At 36.7% G+C, this 18068-nt stretch overlaps 1 protein-coding gene across 7 annotated transcripts in view; it reads right to left on the bottom strand.

Moving 5' to 3' along the window:
• The window catches only part of MCTP1 (multiple C2 and transmembrane domain containing 1), a 470412-nt gene that overhangs the window by 315499 nt on the left and 136845 nt on the right, over positions 1 to 18068 (bottom strand). Inside the window, exon 1 of one of the 7 annotated variants that reach the window (XM_045848274.1) lies at positions 4606 to 4802. The exons of the other annotated variants lie outside the window; for them this stretch is intronic. Within the exon in view, the coding sequence (XP_045704230.1) occupies positions 4606 to 4662 (57 nt within the window). The 5' untranslated portion in view covers positions 4663 to 4802. Of the gene's footprint in view, positions 1 to 4605; positions 4803 to 18068 lie in introns of those variants that run through there. 7 annotated transcript variants of the gene reach the window in all.

Genomic DNA, 18068 nt, shown 5'->3' with positions numbered 1-18068 from the left:
ATATGGTATTCCATTGTGTAAATGTACCATAGTTTTTTGACCCACTCATCTATTGATGAGCACTTAGGTTGCTTCCAGCACTTGGCTATTGTAAATTGTGCTGCTATGAACATTGGGGTGCATGGATTTTTTGGATTGGTGTTTCAGGGTTCTTAGGGTATAATGGTCAATTAATATTTGACAAAGGGAGATGTATGAAATGGAGTAAAAATAGACTCTTCAACAAATGGTGTTGGGAGATGTAGACAGCTACATGCAAAAAAAAATTAAACTATCACCAACTTACACCATACACAAAAATAAATTCAGGTGGATAAAAGACTTAAATATAAGTCGTGACACAATAAAAGTCCTTCAGGAGAACATAGGCAGGAAAATCTCAGACATTCTATGCAGCAAAATCTTCACTGATATATCCCCTAAAGCAAAGGACATAAAGGAAAGAATAAACAAATAGGACCTCGTCGAATTAAAAAGCTTCTGCATGGCTAAAGAAAACAGTATTAAAATGAAAAGACAACCAACTATATGGGAAAATATATTCACCAATGACACCTCAGACAAGGGTCTGATCTGCAAAATATGTAAAGAACTCACATGACTCCACTCCAGGAAGACAAACAACCCAATTAAAAAATGGGCAAAAGACTCTGAACAGATGCTTCTCCAAGGAGAACATACAGAGGGCCCAGAGGCATTGCTAGCCATCAGAGAGATGCAAATTAAAATCAAAATGAGATACCACCTCACACCTGTCAGAATGGCCATCATAAACAGATCGACAAACAAGTGTTGGAGAGGATGTGGAGAAAAGGGAACCCTAGTGCACTGTTGGTGGGAAAGCAGACTGGTGCAGCCACTGTGGAAAACAGTATGGAATTTCCTTAGAAAACTAAAAATGGAACTGTCTAATCTCTTCTTAAGGACAAGCTCTTGGGGAAATTCCTTTTTGCTACTTTCAACAAGCATATCAAAACAATGCACCATACTACCTGCAACTTTAAAAACTAAAAAACTGACTTTTATAATTCAATTCCCAAGAGTAAGGTCTTGGATGCTTCTACTGTGGCAAGAGCTACAAGATTACAAGTCAGATGTTAGAGTTTGATTATCATTCCACCAATCCATGTTCCATTAAACTAGATCCAAAAAAGAATCCTCAGCCCATAAAATATATAGATGTGGACATATATATGTCTTCTATGAAATATTCTTCAAGGATATAGCTTCCTATAAGGATATTCATATTCATCTATATATATACATGTATGTATACATGTGTGCATGCATATGTGCACATATGCATATGTGTGTGCACATACACATATACATATATGTATATATACATAATATGTGTGTATGTGTGTTTTTAAAACCCTTAGCAATAGGACTGAAGAAACAGCTAGTCTTCTGATCAACTTCTAGCTAAGCAGGCAGATAGAAAGACCCAGATTTAGGTCTTGACTCAGACTGCCTGAGTGAAGCTAAGCACCTTTCTTTCTTTTTCTTTTTTTAATTCTCACCTGAAGACATGCTTATTGATTTAAAGACAGGGAAAGAGAGGGAGAGAGAGGGAGAGAAAGAAACATTGATGTGAGAGAGAAAAACCGATTGGGCACCTCTCCTATGCATCCCCACTGGGAACCAAACCTGCAACCTAACCATGTACCCTGACTGGGAATCAAACCCATGACCTTTTGGTTTACAGGACAACGTTCCAACCAACTGAGCCACACCAGCCAGAGCAGGCCTCCTTTTTTAACCCTTCTAGGCCTTAGCTCCCTTCTTTGTGAAATGAGAAAATATATGGCATCTAAGTTCCCTTCCAAATACATAATTTTGTATATCTTACTTTGTGATAGTGATATTTGTAAACTCTGTAGAGTTCAAAAACACTTTCTCTCCAGCTCTCTCAATTGATCTGCATAACTGATTTTCAGAGGTGGGTAGGGGTGTTATCACTACTTAATTTTTTCCTAGCAAGTGTTCTGCTTTGTTATCCAGCAGGATTCACTGGAGACAGTAGGGTCTAAAGCACCATCAGAAAGATTTCATTTTTGGGAGTCAGAACAAATACTCCCTTAAAAAATTTCCTCCTACTCAGTGGTTCCTCATCATGAATCATTTAAAGTCTTATTTAAAAGAAAAATATTTAAAGAGAAAGAGAAAATACCATGCTATGTGTTTCTGCCAATGCAGTCCCTAATGGAGGACAATCATGTCAATTTTAGGTTGAAAATAAAATTTAATTGCCACTTGATAAATATCGTTTGCATGAAGATGAGTTTCCCTGAGCGACTGCAAATTTTAAGAGAGCACTGGGACTTAGGTAAAATTGGGTTTTTATTTTTGGAGCTTATCTTTGTAAAATATGTCTCTATGAGTTGGAAATTAACAGGGAAAATAGTTTTCAAAGGGGGAAAAAAGGCCCTCATTACTAAAAAGAAATATTCTGAATCCAGAGTGGAATTCTGAGTATCTTTGATGTTTTGTCAACTGCCTTACTTCAGGGAGACAGAAAGCAATTCCAGAAATATGTCTAATAATTTATTGTTGATAAAATACAATAAAATTGTGGTATTATTTCATCTTAGCAATAACCCTGTAAGGTAGGTAAGGTTATCCCACCCAAGCACCCAATTATTCTTAATCACAAGTTATCTAAAAGACTCATTTTTGCCATTATATCTAACCTCTTTCTGACTTCTTTTCTCATCAAAATCATTAGGAAAAGCAAGAACTGTAACACTACACTATTTGTGTTTGCTCACCACTTCCCTTCTCTTTCCCAGCCCATTACCCATATGCCCCTTCTGCCCATCACTACCTTCCTGCAAAGAGGCATGAAAACAGCCAAAGGCATCAGGAAACAGAAACAAGGGAGGAGAAACAAGATGCCTCCATAGTTTTTTATTACCAGTTGGCCGTACAATGTCATAAATAACTAAGTCCATATTTGAAAGAGCATATTATAAAAACTTGATTTTACAACATTTTATTAGTCTAAGTTGTCATTCATAGCAACAGTTTGTATAACCCATAATTAATCTGAAACAACGCAAAGTTCAATAAGACTTGTTTTTGTCATGATGTAGATATATTACATTGTGTTCTTTTTACTGGGATTTGTTCACATGTAACATAAGAAAAAATTCTCAAGCAGGATCCTTAAGCTGCCAGAATAGCTTCCTCCCTGTCCTAGCAGAAAAGTGGAGGTTGATATATCTCTAGCATCAGGATGTTCTACTTAAAACATCTGATATCCTAATCTTTTGGGCTCTGTGACTTTTCACCAGTCAATGTCCCAAGGGCTCTCACAGTACTAAATCATTTCCTTTAAAGTTTTTCTGTTCCAATTTGGAATACTATCTTCAAATATGTTTGGAAGTTGAACTAGTTTTAACTTTCCCTGCAAAAAAAGAGGAAAACTAGATGGTTTCCATCAGTTCATTTACCCTTTCACCTTTGCAAAAACATGGGTTATTTAATATATCTAATAAAAAGTAATTTCCATACTGTGTCTGAATCTAGCAATTTTGTAATGGGTATAATTTTGAACAGAAATGAAGCAGTCTCTAAGCATGATAGTGAGGCAACTGAAAAAAGAGAAAGTATACTAAAGCCAACTGTCATTAAGCATACAAAACTCCTCAATTCATTAATATCTTTCAAATTTACGGCTGGAACTCTCACAATCAAATTAACTTTTTCTACTTCAAAAGAATTCAAAGGCCTTAAATGTAAACATTCAAAGTTACGTGACACCAAACACCATCTTCAGCTCTAACTAGATGTTATTTCCTTAATCAATTAAAAACAAAACAACATTCCTGTCTTTCACATCAACCTCTTGGCAGCAAGCTTAAGGAATTTTTGAAAACCTCTCATTCACTTCTCCATCTACAGATTTCTCTATCCTGACAATTTATATATGAGTGTCTCTGACAGCCACCAAGGAAGAGGGTCTTTTGATAAAGTCATACACATTTTAGAATAAACAGATCAATCAGAAGTTTATAACTATGGTGGCCTTTCACTTAAATAGAAAGCCAAATGTGAAGGTTGATAGACTTGTACTACTTTTCAACATCAAGCTTTCTAATGATTACTAAGACTACTTTTTATTTCAATGGAGGTATGTAGCTGTAGAGCTATGATTCTTTAGAATAAAATCCAAGCATAATCATGTGAATTTTTTTGCATGTTTCACCTTTTAAGCAAGATCATGAGATCATAGAGAAGAAAAAGATAAATAAAAAGAACCTGGCCTGGCACTGTTTAATCCTCAAATATATGCATATACATGTATATATATTTGAGAATTTTACATATATTATATGTATAATATATATATAAAACTACTATAATGTTTCTATATCTCAGGCACATGTTTTTCATAAAAATTGTAAAAGCAATAGCTAGCTATTAAAATAATATCTTACAATGGATTATACTATAAGTTTGAAATTACTTGCATTAGAATCTCCAATGCCACCTTCAATATCCTGTGAGAAGGCATTTTCTGAGCCATAATCATGTTCTAAAACTGCCAGGTTAATTCAAGGCTGCCACAATACAATGAGTAAACCAAAATATGAAACTTACCTTATTATAATTAAGTGGCAAATTGCAGGCACTTCTCAGCTTGCAGCTATCTAGCATAGTTGATTAGAAAGAAACAAAACATCTTTCACTCCAGTGAGAGAGCTGAACACTAAGGCTTTCCTTACTGAATCCCAGCAAGGGATGCTGTCTGCCTCCCAGGACTAGTAACAGCTTCGCAGAGAGCACTTGCTGCTCTGAACTGCAGTGACTTAGAATGAAATTAAAAGGAACCCGTGATGTTTAAATACCATTGCTTCACATTCACAGGATATGACTCAACTCTCTTTCAGACCAGTAGGGGTAGAGTTTCCCTTTGCAAAACTGTTAGATTATATAACAAACATCACACTGGGAGTCCTCAAGTGTTTACAAACTAACACTTAAACTGTTCACCTGTAAAACATACCTTTTTAGTAATTAACCTCTTCCCTGTGGCACAAGCCACAAACAGAAAGGAGAATAATAACAGGGCACAAAGAAAAATGCTTCTGCTTGCGCTCTGCAGTGAATTAATTTAATGTTACTAAATGTATGTGAACTTATTGGCATCTCGACAGAGATATAAAAAGAAAAGAGGCACCCTAAAGTCACTAACATTCCCATAAGCGCAAAAACAATGTGTAGAGTAAAACTCTATTTTAACATGCAGGAGGTAACAATTCCATACAACATAGTAGCATCTCCTTCACTAAGTAGAGAATGGGAAGCATATTTTCATGGTCTGCTGTTGCTGATTCCCACAGAAATCTCGTCCTGCGCTGTCATTACCTTGTGATACTCACTCTGCCTACCTCTCTAACTCTGGGCTCTCCATCTGGGTTGTGAGCATTTCTGAAGAAACATAACTGATGCCACAAACTCCTCTAAGAAATGTAGCGATTTTCTGTGCTTTCTCTCCCTTCTTAAGCCGTATGAAGCTTGGTCGCATGTTAAATCATAATGTATGGATACCTCCGTCAATAAACGCAATAGACTTATACCCTTAGAGAAAAATCTACTACATAAATTCAATTGCCAGCAACATCATCAAGGACAAAAAGATAAAAAAAAACACATGTCAATAATACCAAGTAGACAGAAATTATCTAAACAAGGACTGTTCAATATAAGGTAACTACATATGTAATTTTAAACATTTTAATGGTCACATTAGAGCAAGTATAGGAAATGGAGCTGCTAAAGAACTTAACTGCATGACCCCCATACATGAACAAAGAAGGGGTGATCACTGGAGATATTTGGGGTGTGCTGTATGGAGGAGGCAAAAGTGGAAAAATTGAGTCAACTGTGATAGCATAATCAATTTTTTAAAAAAGAAAATGGAAATGTAAATTTAATTTTAATGTCTACCTCAGTATATCTAAAATATTATAATTTCAATATTTAATCAATATAAAATTAAATATTTTATAATTTTTGTACTAGTCTTAGAGATCTGATGTGTATTTTACATTTATAGTACATTTTAATTGGAACTGGCTACATTTGACTGCTCAATAGCCACACATGGCTTGCAGCTACCACATTAGAGAGCAGAAGTCTGGAGTCTGAGGTTCACTTTTAATCCCCAGGCTGCAGTTTCAGATAGGTTTCTCCTTACCATCTTACCTAAAATGACCTTGCCCAATTACTTTCTACCTCATGATCCTTTTAATTTCCATTATAGTGCATCACAGCCCAGAACTTTCTCCTTTATGCATTTGTTTACTTCTTTATGTGGCCCCTAACAATAATGTAGGAAAGCTGAGGGCAGAGACCTTGGTGTAGTCAATATTTGGGCCCCAGCCTCTGGCATGGTAACTCATACATAGTAGAATATAATGAACATTACTTTATAAATGAATAAATAAAATATAGAACTTGTGCTATAGTTTGCTAAATGATCTATCATATATGTGATTTTTAACAAATATATCGGATAATACTTTTGTGCATTGAAAAATTCTCCTTTTTTATAATGTTAATGATCTTCAACCTGTAACATGCTTTATTTTCATACACAATATTATACATAAACATTATTTTATTATTCTAGCAAAGATTTGAAAAGGTACTTATAAGAATGATGTGGTCCTTATAAATCTGAATACCTATAAGACATTTATAGGGAACATTGATATATTGGCTTGACCAGCACATGTCTCCTCCTTTTGGTATCATCATCCTCATTTTTATCTGGCAAGTCACCCACTCTTTCCTCCTCGATCCACATGTTTTTAGCTATGATGAGTTGGCCCCAGAAGCAGGCATGTGATCCATGATCAATCAGTGTATACTAGCCACAGAGCTACAGTAACAGGGTCAAGAATGGGCATGTGACCCAAGCTAATTCGGTGAGAGCCAACCCCTCCACTTTCGCTGATTCTGGGAAAGAGGTTGTTCAGTTTGTAGAACAGAAGTCTGGAACTGCTGGCTGACATATCTGCTATCTATGAAGTAAGGCTGTCTGAAAAAGAGGCCATCCTCAAGAAAAACAAAGTCAAAGATGTGAAGGCAGATAACAAACCACACAACTGTAGTTCCTAGGTCTGGCCATGCATCAGTTCACATCTGTCCTCGGCAATGATGATGGATGTAGTAGACTGTTTACTGTAGAATTTTATTTAATAGTGAAAGACTGAAAAGTTTGCAATAGGCCATGAACAGTGGAAGAGTTAAGTAAAAAATGGGTTAATCATACAAAGGAATATTGTGTAGCTATTAGAAAGTACCAGGGTATCTTGGCATTCTGACAAGCAAAGCTCCTTTAAAAAAAAACCTTACCTGTTTAAATGGAAATAACATGTTACAAAAAACACATTATCCCAGTAGTTATGGGTACATAAATTTTACATGCAAATTCATGGAAAAGTGCTTGGATGGCTGCACACCAATTGTGGACAAGTGGTTACATGTGGGGAAGAGATTTGAAATAAGAAAGTGATGGGAGACCAATTTTGCTCAGCTTATTACCAACTGCATAAATCTGATAAAATTAAAAATAATTTATATATTATCTAGGTAATTTGAAAAGAATATGTTACTTTAAAAATAATTATTTGCTATTTCATATCTCTATATTGAACTACATTATTGTCATTCTAACTGGGCTACTATTCTTTATTTTTTATGAAAAAACAACCTAACAGAAAGAAAAGTACTCTTCTCTCTCCCACTGTCTCCATTCTTTACCAGCCCAAATTTATGCATTCGATATTTGCTATCTGGCTAGACACATGCCGAGATAGAGACGAAGGAGAGAGAGAGACAGGAACAGACAACAAGCTACATTAAGATCTCCGATGAGCCTTCTAACATTGGCCAACATCTTCATATTTGTTTTTTATCTTGACCCCTTGAAATCTCTTTTATTGATTTCAATAAAGTACAGCTTGGATTTACTCAACTGTCAACATAACAGCCAAATGTTTATAACAATATGCCTTATGTTAATTGTTAGCCTTGAATCAAAGTAAATAAATTTGCTTATTATCAACTCATTGAAAAACTTCTCATCTCTGAATTGGGCACAATTACTTTCTTAATTAACATAAAACCTAAACCCTTTACTGCTTTTTTGGCTTACTCTAGTCCTCCAAAATCTTCATGTTATCTTAGATATGTGCATACCATGTCATGCTTTTGCATTCCCTTCGATTTCTACAGTATTCTTTCTTTGAAAATTACACAGCTAAAGATGCTTGGAGGCTGAGGCAGGAGTTGGGGTCCTTCTGATACCAGAATTTGAACTGATACAGTGGTGGCAAACTGATGAGCTTGTCAAGCAGTGAGTGCTGCTCTATTTTATTCTCAAAGCCCACTTATCCCAACGTCCTACAGCTCCTATCTGAAACTTCCAGTCTGTTGACTTCCTCCTTTCATCCTCCTTGCCTCCACTTAAAACGTTAACATTATACCAAATATGCTTCAGATTTTCTGGAAGAAATAAAATATTACAGATACAATTAAAGCCCCCAGATTCCCCTACCTATTGCATCTCTTTCCCTTCTCTCCAAAGGTAAACATGCTAGAGGGCTATCTTTCATCATTCCATACATTGTTTTATATTTTTGTTAAATATCTCTGTATCCCTAAAATGTTGATGCATGTTTTAAGTTTTATAAAATACAATCATAGTATATAGACCCTTTGATTAATTAATTTTTGCTTAACATTATCTTCTTGGTATTTACAAGCAGTTCTATATAATTTTGTTCTTTTTTAACTGCTATATAGCATTCTAATCCATTCATCCATTCTCCTGTTAGTGGATATTCAGGCTGTCTCTAATTTATTGTTATTGCTAAACTACTCTATTTCTTATAAATGTCCAAATATTTCTTTAAAAAATATATACCTAGGAATGAAATTATAAGGTCATAGGATATGCACAGCTTCATCTTTACTAATATTGCCAAACTACATCTCAACCTAATTAGACTAACAATTCAATGAGCAAAAATTCTCCACAGTTCTGATCTTCCAGACTTAAACATTTTTGCCACTGGTTTATGATTGGTATAGGATCTTAATGTTTTAATTTGGTTTCCCTGATGACTACTGAAGTTGACATCTTATTATTATTGGCCTTTTTCCTATTGGGTTGTTTGTCTTTCCTTTATTTGGGGTAGGACTATGTATATTATAGTTTTACTCTTTTGTCTATAAGTTATAGATATCACCCTTTGGTGTGTCTGTTTTATCATCATGTATTTTGTTTTTTATTATCTTAAAATTTATTGTTTTTTAATAAAATTTCACTTTTTAGTTATTTATATATTTTGCCATTATAATGTGCACTTATTTGCCTAATTTTTTAGGGTAAAATAAGGATAAGCATTATACATAATTATAATGATTACATACCACAGGTATTGTAATGGGTACAACAATCCTGTGTATAATGTGCAAAAAACTGTGGCTGTACATTATACATGGCAAAATAAGGTACCTATATTTTTTGAGTCAAAAATACGGTGAAAATTGAGTGGCCCTCAGTCATTATTCTTGACACATTCTCAACATTAATGTCAGACTGCATATCTAACAGGGAACTGAGAGAGATTCCTATTTCCAATAAAAAGTTCAGTTCATCATTTGCTGAGCACCTGCGCTATGCCCTGTACTATGTTGAAGGGTATAAACATGAACTATAAACATGAACTGGTGCATATAATCAGAAAATATACAGTCTAATTGAGTGGAAAAAACTTGTAAGCAAATGAGGATGATGACGAAATGGAGAAGTCACTGTGTGCCAGAGTATGCTAATTTAGTATTTAACAGTAGTTTAATAGGATGGAGTAAATGTTGTTATGAGATATATACAAGGTGTTATATGGGAGCAGAGAGAAAAGAAAATATTATTCTCTTGCATCCCAAAGATCATTCAAAATATAAAATGGCCAAATTTGAGGTAGTATGGACCTGTGAGATATAGTGAGAACTACAACTGACATTTCTATTTTCTCAAGCAGATCTCTTTTCCCAAATAGATCACTCATAAATTAATCTGAATTTACTGAATTAAGGGGCCTTGGCTGGTGTGGCTCAGTGGATTGAGTGCAGCCCTATGAACCAAATGGTCACTGGTTCAATTCCCAGTCAGTGCACAGGCCTGGGTTGTGGGCCAGGTCCCCCATAGGGGGCATGCAACCACACATTAATGTTTTTCTCCCTCTCTTCCTCCCTTCCCCTCTCTCTAAAAATAAATAAATAAAAATCTTTAAAAAAAGAATTAAATTAGGAATGAAATTATAAGGTCATAGGATATGCACAGCTTCGTCTTTACTAATATTGCCAAACTACATCTCAACCTAATTAGACTAAATTCAACAAGCAAAAAATCTCCATGATTCTGATCTTCCTAAAAATAAATAAATAAAAATCTTTAAAAAGAAGAATTAAGGGACTGGCTGATTATTCATTTGAAAAAAATGCTTCCTTGGGAAACATTCATGTTTACAATTAGTGATTCAATTACATAATGACATTGTCTGTATTTATAAGAGACAAAGTTTTAAAGGAAAAGCCAGCTGTTCTTAGGAATCATAACAAATGACATACCTTCCTGTATCAAATTATTCTTTCTAACCCTGAGGTTAAAAATAAGCTCTTATTCCTTGAAGAAGTTCCATGGTAAAACATTTGTAAACAAAGCAACCATATTCATCTTTTTGGTAAATATGATGCACATATTATATTTCTCTTGCTGTAGGCAATATCTATCACCTTAAAAAATGTAGAACAAGGGAGGACTTAATATTCTTCACTGAGGAAGAAGAATGACTCAGGCCAGAAGCAGAGGAGGGCGGCCCGCAGCAGCACACGTTCCCTGAGGGAAGATTAAGGGTATCCAGTTTCCTTAAAGCTGTGAGCTTTACAGTGTAGTCTTCCTATCACTGCAGCCCTCTGTGACATGCAAGTTAAATGTGCTTTGTCAGTACTTGGGGTGACAATGAAATGAACTTGGAAATGAGAAAATAAGACTATCTAAGAATTAAACTTTGAAATAAAAATATAGTAGGTCAGAGCATACAGATAAATGAAAGCAGCTTCAATTGTCAGAATGATGGAAACTCAAAAGCCTTCAGACATGCACATTACTGGGAGGTAGTGCAGATCAAAGTCCGGGATCTGGAGGGGACCACAAGTGAGTTGAATGACGGGCAGGCCTCAGGCCTCATCTAAAGGGGACAGCCTCTGCTCAGCTGCAGGGAACTGCCCTAATATGGGAAGGGTCCCAGAAGGCCAGATCTCTGGATTTTTCAAGAGAGGCTAGAAATCTGGGTTATTATATAAATACTCCTAATATTTAAATCTTAGTCTCTCTACTGTGTAAAAGATTAAAAGAATAAAAAGCTTTTGAAGGCCAAATGTACCCTGTGGACAGGCAGTTTTGGACTCTCAGGCTAAATGAACACAACCTCTGGCATGGAAATAATCTGATAGACATAGTCCAGATAAGGAAATAGGTTCAAAACACTCTCTGAAGCAAGTCTAGGAAGTGACCATTCAAATGCTGGGAGCTAGTGCTCTGGGCTGGTGGCATGTCCCTTTAATTGTACATCTGCCTCTAATTTCATTAAACATGTGGCTCTAAGAACAAATTGTTCTTTTGATTCCACACTCACTAAGCTGCTTTCTGATTAAAATTTGGTATCTCATTTAAATGCTTTCAAAGAGAACTTGCTGGAAACTGGAGGGACTGAGGGACCTGAGGAGCAACTCAGCAGCGATGTGTCATTATAAATTAATAAACTGACAGCCTGGTTAGAGATGTTGCCTGCTCATAGGCACAAAATGGGCTGGGTGGGGACACTAGCTGCCAGGCCCCGGCAGTTTCACTTCCTGTTGTAACTGGAAACGTTGGCATTCTGATCCCATGCATTAGTCCTATAAGCTTTGTTAATCTGAGTCCAGCTCTTGGGGACAGATGGGCTCTGGAACTGCTGACAAGAAAGGTTTCTGGGCCCACATGGCTGTGCGCCAAACCATGGATAGTGGCAAATTCCCTAACACAAGTCTTCCCTGCAAGGCCTCTTGGGAGCTCAAGTAATTTCTCTTGCAGCCTCACTTACCCTTACTCTGCCCCCATGGCCATCTCTTCCCAAGGATCCCTGCCTGGTTCTCTGAAAGTCCAAAAATGACCTAGAAGTACGAAGTGAAGAATTAAACATAGTCCTGGCTGGTTTGCTCAGTTGGTTGGAGCATCATCTCGTACACCAAGGGGTTGCAAGTTCAATCCCCAGTCAGGGCACATACCTAGGTTGTAGGTTCAATCCCTGGTCGGGAATCGTACAAGAGGCAACCGATCAATGTTTCTCTCTTATATCAATGTTTCTCTCTCTTTCTCTCTCAAATTAATAAAAACATATCTTCGGGTGAAGATTCAGAAAAGAATTAAAGATAAAGCCCAATGAACAGGCACAGAAAGCTCACAAAAATTAAAATATATACTTGTAACCATTGGCCCTAGAAAACAGGCACTGTGCTATATACTTACTTTAGACCATCCCATCCCATGTAATACTTCAGAAACTCTATAAAGCAGCTTCTACTTTGGGCAATCATTCTATTTTTAAAAGGGGGAAACAGGCTTAAGGAGATTAACCTGACCTCTTTTACACAGCTAACAAGTAGTAGAGTTGGGATAAGCACATGCACCATCAAACACTACACTGTTTTTTGTATACTTTATTTCACTTAAAAAACAAACAACCCAACATAAATTGTTATATGTCAGACACTGTTCTAAATACTTTACAAACATTAGGTAATGTCTTCCTTATAATATGAAATGGACATGAAAATATGCCTTTTTTTAATAAGGAAACTGAGGCAAAGAGAAGTGAATGAACTTGCCTTGGATGATGCCGCTAGCAAGCAACATGGCTGGGATTCACAGCCCAGTAGTCTGGCTCCAGGACCCCTGCTCTCAGTCTCTGTGCTGTTCTCACAGTGGTCTTGGAGAAGGATTGATGATGCTCCTGATTTTTCAGTTTCAACTTCAGTACTGTTGCAGGTACAATTTTTTAGAAGGTCGAATAGACCCACAAGGGAAAGAAATCTCTTATGTCAAATCATTTCTCTTTATTATATATCAATTAGAGAAACTGCAATTCTTATGTATTTGAGAAATGCAGAGCAAGTAATAATCATAAAACACTACAGCCACAGGGCTGTATACAATCATTCTTTGGAGATATATCCAAGAAGGGTGACAAATTTAAGTCTATATTTTTTTCTTCACTACTACAGAGGAAATGGAAGAAATACTTTTTATTTCTGCATTTGTAAATCCTGGGAGATAACGGCTGGAAAATTTTGAGAAATCTAAGATGAAACAAACATTTCAAAGTTTAATTTAAAAGCCAATTTGTCTTAGAACTGAGAAAATATAATTTCAGAATAAAAGTACATTGAACATAAAAAATCAATGTGGCTACCTCCCACTTTAAGCCAAACTATCTGTTAAACTTTAAATGGAACTTTCAGATCCATAAATTGCCAACATTTATTGAGAATAATACTTTGGAATTGATTTAGTGAAAATTACATCTGACTCATATTGTAAATGTGAAGAAAACACTCCTACTTAGATAGAAAGAAAGGGCCTTCTTTGGTTCCTATACCACTTAATTCAATTTAGACCCTTTCATCCAGGGTCTAAAAAGGTAGCTCCATCCTGAATTCAGAAAGTCTTTTTAGGACCTGAATCTGTTTTGTTCCCCTACAGTCTCTGCTTTTTGACTTCATCCATAAATCCTTTCAGGAACCGTCCACCTTGGGAGACAGAAGGTGCTACTGCCAGCGCGTAAGGCAGCACAGAACAAAGAAGGACCACACCGACGATCCTCCTTTCTCTCAGCCCCTGTTCTCCAGAACAGTCCAGCCATTTTGCTGAACACATTTTACATAGTCTGGTCACCAAAACATAGCTTACTCCCCTAGTAATACTTCCTCCTAGTCCTTACACTTCATACAATCCCCAACATAGCCCACAAAGTATTAAAGAGAATTGTCCCAGAATAGGGACCACTGGTTTATACTAAAAGAAATAGGAAGAGTACAAAAGGAAAAGACTTGGACACTATTGACAATCTAAGGATAGCAAACAGGCCAAGAAGGCTATTTAGTTGCAAATGCAGCTTCTGAGAGAGAGGAACATCCATGTGAGAGAGAAACATAGATCAGTTGCCACCCCTATGTGCCTGGATTGGACCCACAACCTTTTAATGTATGGGGTGATGCTCCAACCAACTGAGCCACCTGGCCAGGGCCTTTTTTATATACTTTTATATAAAAATTTTTATTGTATTTTTTCCACCACCATTTAGTCCCCCTTTTACCCACTCCCCACTACCATCACCCACAGTTGTCCATGTCCATGAATCCTTTCTCCTTTTTGCTCAATTCCTCCCTTCACCCCTTAGCTGTTATCCTGCTCTCCATCTATATGAGTCTGTCTCCATTTTGCTTGTTAGCTCAGTTTGTCCATTAGATTCCACACATGAGTGAAATCATATGGTATTTGTCTTTCTCTGACTGGCTTATTTCACTAGCATAATCTTCTCCAGGTCCATCTGTACAGATAACACTTTCTTCTTTTTTATGGTCAAGTAGTATTCCATTGTGCATAAATATCCTAAAAGAAAACATAGGTAGCAAAAGATGCTGCTGAACATTGCTTTTAGCACTATTTTATCAGATATATCTCCCCAGGCAAGGGAAACAAAAGAAAAAATAAACAAATGAGACTATATTAAACTAACAAGTGTTTGCACAGCAAAGGAAAACATCAACAAAATAAAAAGACAGCCCACAGAATGTGAGAACATATTTGCTGATACATCTGATAAGAGGTCAATATCCAAAATTTATAAAGACTTACAAAAACCAACACCAAAAAAAAAAACAACCCAATTAAAAAACAGGCAAATTACTTGAATAGACACTTCTCCAAAGACAACATACAGATGGCCAACAGACATGAAAAGATGTTCAATGTCACTAATTATCAGGAAAAAGAAAATTAAAATCACATTGAGATATTACCTCACACCTGTCAGAATGGCTATCATCAGTAAGTCAACAAACAAGTTCTGGAAAGGTATGTTGAGAAAGGGGAACACTTTTGCACTGTTGGTGCGAATGCAGATTGGTGCAGCCACTGTGGAAAGCAGTGTGGAGTTACCTCAAACAATTAAAAATGGATCTGCTTTTTGACCCAGCTAGCACAAAACATTAGTTCCAAAGAACATAAGTACTGCTATGTTCATTGCAACATTATTTACAGTTGCCAAGATATAGAAGCAGTCCAAGTGTCCATCAGTAGATGAGTTGGTAAAACAACTATGGGACATTTACACAATGGAATTTTTTAAATGAAATGTAAGAACTGATTCAGAGGGCAGAACCAAGTACCTAGAGGGAAGAACCAAGAGCTGGAAGTGGTAATTCCCAGCAGTAGCACTACACCCTAATGAGAAAACTGGCAGCTAGACTTCATGACTGCTATGGGCCAGTGATTGCTGTGTGTCTCCTGCTTCCCCAATCCTTTAAAATGGGTGAATCTATAGCAGTTTTCCTATGCCTGCCCTGCCACTGAAAGACAGGTGTCATGGCGGGCTGGGGAAATAGGGAGCTGCTGATCAAATTGTACAATTTTAGTTATGTAGTATATGAAGTCTGTCTGGAAAAAGTACAGCCATTGTTAATGTAACAAGATTGCAACACTGATGCAATCTGGCAGCTAAGGAGAGTAGACTGGAATGTACATGCATGAACAATGACAACTTCATTGTACTAGTCAGTGGGGGCAGTAGATGCTACTGAGTGAACATGTGTACTATGTGGCTGTTGCATTCAAAATGACTGAGTGAGCAGAGTAATGATTCTGCATCAAATTTTGTGTTACACTTGAACATTCCTCCATGGAAACTATTCAGCTGATTCAGAAGGCCACAGTTATGGGCAACTGGAGATTGGTAGCTTCATCACAAGAATGCACCTTCTCATGTATCATGTCTCATGCAGAGTTTTTTGGCAAAACATCAAATCATCCACGTGATTCAGTGCCCCTATAGCCCAGATTCGGTGCCCTGCAACTTCTGTCCTTTCCCAAAACTGAAATCACTTTTGAAAGGGAAGAGATTTCAGACCATTGATGAGATTCAGGAAAATACAATGGGGCAGCTGATGGTGATTGGGAGAACTGGGTGAGGTCCCAAGGTGCCTACATTGAGGGGAACTGAGGCGTCATTGTCCTATGTACAATGTTTCCTGTATCTTGTATCTTCTTCAATAAATGTCTCTATTTTTCATACTATATGGCTCGATGCCTTCTGGACAAACCTTGTAAATAAGGCCTGGAGATCTAATGTGCAGTATGGTGACCATAGTTAATAATATGACATTGTATACTTAGAATTTGCTAGGATTTTATTTTATATATTTTTATTTTATTTTAATTTTTAATCCCCACCTGGGGATATGTTTAGAGAGAGGGAATGGCAGTGTGAGGGAGAATCATTGATCAGATGTCTCCCATATGTGCTCCAACTGGGGTTCGAACTGCAGCGTAGGTATGTGCCCTTATCAGAAATCAAACCTACAACTTCTTTGTGTCTGGGATGAGCTCCAACTAATTGAGCAACCTAGTCAGGGCTGCTAAGATTTTAAATCTTAAATGCTGTCATCACATACAAAAAATGGTAACTATGGGAGCTGATGGATGTGTTAATTATTTTCATTGGAGTAATCACTTCACAATGTATACAAATATCAAAATAGCATATTATATAGCACATATATAATTTCTATTTTTCAGTTATACCTTTCACAAAGCTGGGACAAAAAAACTCTGTTGTGGGAGTTGGGAGGGACAGATGACTTTTCTTCTTACTTCACAATTCCTCAATTTAGGAGCTATACCCAAAGAACTGCATTAAAGAGCCTAATGTTCACCTGGGCCTTAGATGATAAAATACTAGAATTCAAGCAGGTATTTAGATTTGAGGATCTTGGAGATGAGTATATATTGCCTGAGAGATGATGTGAGTTACAGCTGTGTGGTAGATTATTAAAAAATGCATCTCCAAAGAAAGCCAGACAAAATAAATCTCTCCCATTCCACATGTTCTCTTACTATGTGACTTTGACACTCCTCCCAAGAAGAAGTGATAGGAGGTTCCTTCCCCATAATAAGGACAGGATCACTTGTGCCTATAGCAGAAGTGATGCTGTATGCCTTCCGAAATTTGGTCATGAAGGCTGGTACAGTGTCCATCCGGTTTTCTTGAGGGTTTGCTCTTAACATGCAGTTCCCATACTACAAGGAAACCCAACATGGAGAAAAATCTAGGCCAATAGCCCCAGCTGAACTTCTGGCCAAAGGCCAGCACTAACTTTCTGGGTGTCTGATGGGCCTTGATAGTGGATCCTCTACACCCAATTGAATGCTGTGGCATGGAGCAGAGACAACTTGCCCTTGCCAAGCCCTGCCAAAATTGCATGCTGATGAACAAAATAAATGGTGGGTGCTGTCTTAAGCCACTAAGCATTGGGGTAGCATATTATGTAGCAATATATAACTGAGTACCTTCTCCCCTTGCCTGTTTTCTCTCCTTATTTCCCATCACTTTTCTAGAAGATAAAGCTGATCAAGTCATTTTCCAAGCCTTTCTTATTTTTCTTTCCATTTGGATTTTTGCCACTAAACTGTGATCACCTTGAGTCTATGAATGATTTCTTAGCATTATAATAGCATTACAAATTTACTGAATAAATCATCACAATCTTTTGTTCCTGGATCTTTAATAGGATCTCTGATGGAGTCCTAACTCATAACATGGAAATTCTGTGAAACTGACTACAAAATTAACAATACTGCTAGTTTCTCTTTAATGAATCTAAGGGAAACATTTTAAAAAATTAATCCACTTGTCTATGTTAAAATAGTTTGTACTTATAAACTGAGAGAT

Source organism: Phyllostomus hastatus, unplaced genomic scaffold, assembly GCF_019186645.2.
Source record: "Phyllostomus hastatus isolate PE091 unplaced genomic scaffold, TTU_PhHast_1.1 phas_contig_58, whole genome shotgun sequence".
NCBI classification, from domain to species: Eukaryota; Metazoa; Chordata; class Mammalia; order Chiroptera; family Phyllostomidae; genus Phyllostomus; species Phyllostomus hastatus.
The sequence above is the reverse complement of the archived record's forward strand: the minus strand, read 5'-3'. Positions and strand labels throughout refer to the sequence as shown.